Raw genomic sequence first — 4,115 nt, 5'->3', positions numbered from 1 at the left:
TAAGGGGTTTTTTTTTTTGGGGTTTTTTTTTTTTTTTTTTTTTTTTTTGTATCTCAACCAAAGGAAGATAGGTTCATATTTTACCACAAATGTGCAGATATCAATCTTGGGCACCAGACCTTGAACTCATCAGAATCTTGAAATCCAATGAGCCAAGTATAGTGTGGTGGCTGAAAGGGCTCTCTGTCTTTTTCTGGTCAACTTCAAAATAATAATAATAATAATAAAATGACAATAAATAAAAGTAAATAAAAATAATTCTTAAAAAAAGTCAAGTGAGGGAACCAGCAGTTAGCGTAATGGCTATGTCGCTGGACTCCCACGTAGTCGACCGCGGGTCGTGTCCCGGACCCGGTGGCTTAAAACTCACGCCGGGCGCGTGTGCGTGCGTGCCCAAGATCCCGAGAGGAGAAGGGAGGAGAAGGGATTGCGGCGTGACCATCCCCCCTGGGGGGTGATTTCTCGCTTTCTGTCTCTATGTCTCTCTCTGTCTGTCTGGCGAGCGCACGTGCCCTACAGTGAAAATCTCTCAAAAAAAAAGTCAAGTGAAAGAGAGACAAACTTTACTATGAAATGAGAATTCTGTGTGAATTCTATCAGTTTTTATATATTTTTTTAATTATTTAATTGAAATTTATTTATTTATTTTATTTGAACAGAGAGGGACATAGTGAGAGGGAGGGAGAGAAAGTGAGAAAGCAAGCCACCAGGTCCTAGACTCGAACCGCACTTGGCCATGTGGGAGTCCAGCGCCCTTAACCACCATGCCATCTGCTGACCCCTTAACCTCAGTTTAAAGATAAATCCAGAATGGGGGGCAGCAGGTGGTGTGGTGGTTAACGTGCTGGATTCCCATATGGCCGATGAAGACCCTGTGGGTGCCTGTCTCTCTCTCATTCCTTCTTTCTCTATAAAGAAATAAGCTTAAATAAATAAATAAATAAATAAAAATAATCTAGAGGGAAAAGTAACTGCATGGAATGGAATGGAATGGAATGTGTTGGTCTGGAAAGGGTCTGGTTACTAATGACCAGGACTTCAGTATGTGACAGGAGGGGTGAAGGCATTACAAGATGGGAGGAGTAGAGAAGGCCAGCTGGGGAAGAGGATTCCTGTGGGAGAGAAGAGCTGGGAGGAAGAGAAACCAGGTTCTGAATACCTGGACAGGAAGGCTGGATTCTATCATGTAGGCTTTGGGGGAAGAAAAAGATCAACAGCTTGGCGGCCAGGGTGGCTTCTCTGGAGCTGGGGCTAATGTTCTGATCCCTTTCCTCCCCCCCCCCCCCCGGGGGGGGGTCAAAAAAACACGCACGTAGTGCAGGTGGTGTGTAAGAAATATCGGGGCTTCACCATCCCAGAAGCCTTTCGGGGAGTTCATCGGTACTTAAGCAATGCCTATGCTCGGGAAGAATTCGCCTCCACGTGTCCAGATGACGAGGAGATTGAACTGGCCTATGAGCAAGTGGCCAAGGCCCTCAAATAAGCCCCTTTTGGGGAACCCCTTGCCCGCTTGGATTGTCTCCACAAAGGCCCTGGGTGCTTTTCACATTGCCACCCAATGGACAAACTCCAGAATGGCCAGGGGATAGGGAATCTGGGAGCATTTGTGCAGGGCCGGGGTAGGGCAATGAGATGAAAGCGTGAGGGACTGGGGCGAGATTTTTATTGTGGGTGGGATGGGTAGGACAACGTGTTTCAGTAATAAAATACAGAATGAAAATCTAGTGGTGTTTCTACACAAAATGGCTTGAAATGGAGTGAGAGGTGGGTGGGTCAGTGATACTGAGCGTGGGGTGGAAGCGGGAATTAAGAAAGCGGGGTGTTTGTGGTTGGACTGCCGGGTTTGTTTTTAGTGCCGGTCCACCGTTGTGCTGCCTGTGGTCCATGCCGCATTTGCAGGTCCGCCGCCGCCAGAGCCAGCCAGATCTGGGTGGGCCTGGGCAGCGCTCGCCGGGCGGGGCCGCTCGGGGAGGGGGCGCTGTCCGGGCGGAATGGGCGCGGCCTAGCTGGGCGGAGTGGGCGTGGCCTCGGGAAGCCCAGCCCCGTCCCGCTTAGACAATGCCCCGGAGCCGCCAGACCGTCGCGCCCCCGCCCCATCGTAATACGTGAGCTCGCCCACCCAGGGACCCCTCAAAAGCCAGAGCTCCCAGTTCCCGAGGCTTGAAGACTAAGACTCCACCACCAACTCTGTCTTCAGGGTAGGGGTGGAGCCCTAGGGGAGATCACAGCGCGGCAGCAGAGGGGGTGGCTGCTGGAGGTGAGTCTGGGATGGGAGATGGCCCCTGGACTGTCTGGTGGCTGAGTTTAGGGGTGCTGGGCTTGAGTCTGCACCGGGCGGAGAGTTCGGGAGCCGGTATTTGTGTGCGGAGCAGAACGGGGTGGACTTTGAGGGAAGATGGACAGGAGGAGCGGGCGTTGGAGCCAGGAGTGGCGCCCGCGCCCGGGAACCACGCCCCCGGTCTCTCCGCCCCTCGGATCTGGTTGTAGACCTCTCCCAGTCCTCCGGGACTCGGTCTGGTTTATACTGGGTCGCGCTAGGGGCAGCGTGACCAGTCGGGGTGAAGAGAGGATGCTTAACTCCTTAGGCGCTAATTCTTCTTCGCCTGGGCCTCTCCCTGCCCCTCGTTTGGGGGTCTAGGACTTCCATCCCCCAGCTCCTGACTCTCTAGCATTCTCCTCCTGTCCCATAACCCTGGTGAGCCCCTGGCCAGACTTTGGGTCCCTCCAGCTGCGAGCGGCTGAGGGTTAAGGGGGCGGGGCCGCTACATTTTTGGGGAATGAGCGCATCCTAGCGGCTGCCAAGAGGGGCGCCGGGCTGGGACCTCTCGAAGCCCCCGAGCAAGGGGCAACAGGTGTTTTGGAGATTAGGGATCCTAGTCTCGTTCCTCGGACTGCTCCTAAACAAGCAGACCCCTGAGGGCGCGGGATGCAGTGGGGTCGCTAGAAGGTCTGGATGGGGTGGGGCGCAGAAGGAGTGGCGCCCGGAGATGGCAGTGGAAGACCTGGGCGTTTTAACCATCCCACGCCCTTCTCTCACGTCTCCCCCCCCCCACCCCACCCCCTTTTCTGTTCTTCTCCCAGACAGGCGAAGTAAGAGAAAACTAAGAGAGATCAGCGTGGCCGGAGGGGCCGTCCGTGTGGATGGGATGGGGACGCCGGGGGAGGGGCTGGGCCGCTGCTCCCATGCCCTGATCCGGGGGGTCCCAGAGAGCTTGGCGTCGGGGGAGGGGGCGGGAGCTGGCCTCCCGGCTCTGGACCTGGCCAAAGCTCAAAGGGAGCACGGGGTCCTGGGGGGTAAACTGAGGCAACGACTGGGGCTGCAGCTGCTAGAACTGCCTCCTGAGGAGTCACTACCGCTGGGACCGCTGCTCGGTGACACGGCCGTGATTCAAGGGGACACGGCCCTAATCACGCGGCCCTGGAGCCCGGCCCGCAGGCCGGAGGTGAGCGCCTGCAGGACGATGCGGTAGGGAGGAGGGCAGGGGCTGCACGACCCGGGCGCTGGGGAAGGACCGAGGGCGGGGCTCTCAGTCCCGCGCCCTGCTCTCCTGCCCGAAGGTCGATGGAGTCCGCAAAGCCCTCCAGGACTTGGGGCTCCGAATTGTGGAGGTAGGGGACGAGAACGCGACGCTGGATGGCACCGACGTTCTCTTCACCGGTGAGGCTGGGGTGCCGGCACGCCGTGGTCTTGGCACGGGGAAGAATTTGGGAGACTGGCGGTCTCTGGTCTTGTTTCCAACTCGTTCACCTCGCCTCCCGCCCGGACCCAGGCCGGGAGTTTTTCGTAGGCCTGTCCAAGTGGACCAACCACCGAGGGGCAGAGATAGTGGCCGACACGTTCCGGGTGAGGAGCGGGACCGCCTAGGGAGGGAGCGTGCGCAGGTGCGGAACCCAGGGGAAGGCCGAGGGCAGCCGGCGTCTAGGGTACCCCTTAACACCTCCCGCAGCCCCTGAATACCCTTTTTGCTCTGCCTAGGACTTCGCGGTCTCCACCGTGCGGGTCTCGGGCCCCTCCCACCTGCGCGGCCTCTGCGGCATGGGGGGACCCCGCACGGTGGTGGCAGGCAGCAGCGACGCCGCGCAAAAGGCTGTCCGGGTGAGGAGGGGCGGGGCCG

General features: G+C 57.6%; 2 protein-coding genes across 7 annotated transcripts in view; both read left to right on the top strand.

The window, feature by feature from the left end:
• CLIC1 (CLIC family member 1) overlaps positions 1–1,724 on the top strand; it is a 10,408-nt gene extending 8,684 nt beyond the window's left edge. For all 3 annotated transcript variants that reach the window (XM_027774122.1, XM_006154285.3, XM_014590075.1), the window contains one exon: positions 1,322–1,724. In XM_027774122.1, coding sequence (XP_027629923.1) covers positions 1,322–1,483 — 162 coding nt within the window. In that variant the 3' untranslated portion in view covers positions 1,484–1,724. The remainder of the gene's footprint in view (positions 1–1,321) is intronic.
• Positions 1,725–2,025: 301 nt separating this feature from the next.
• The window catches only part of DDAH2 (DDAH family member 2, ADMA-independent), a 5,374-nt gene continuing 3,284 nt past the window's right edge, over positions 2,026–4,115 (top strand). The window contains exons 1-5 of one of the 4 annotated variants that reach the window (XM_006154284.3): positions 2,026–2,257; positions 3,086–3,443; positions 3,559–3,658; positions 3,771–3,844; positions 3,977–4,096. In XM_006154284.3, the coding sequence (XP_006154346.1) occupies positions 3,147–3,443; positions 3,559–3,658; positions 3,771–3,844; positions 3,977–4,096 (591 nt within the window). In that variant the 5' untranslated portion in view covers positions 2,026–2,257; positions 3,086–3,146. Of the gene's footprint in view, positions 2,258–2,535; positions 2,696–2,799; positions 2,948–3,081; positions 3,444–3,558; positions 3,659–3,770; positions 3,845–3,976; positions 4,097–4,115 lie in introns of those variants that run through there. The other 3 variants (XM_006154282.3, XM_014590074.2, XM_006154283.3) reach the window with 3 other exon arrangements.

This window comes from Tupaia chinensis, unplaced genomic scaffold (genome assembly GCF_000334495.1).
Source record: "Tupaia chinensis unplaced genomic scaffold, TupChi_1.0 Scaffold000403_1, whole genome shotgun sequence".
NCBI classification, from domain to species: Eukaryota; Metazoa; Chordata; class Mammalia; order Scandentia; family Tupaiidae; genus Tupaia; species Tupaia belangeri.
This window is presented reverse-complemented; position numbering and strand designations above follow the sequence as displayed.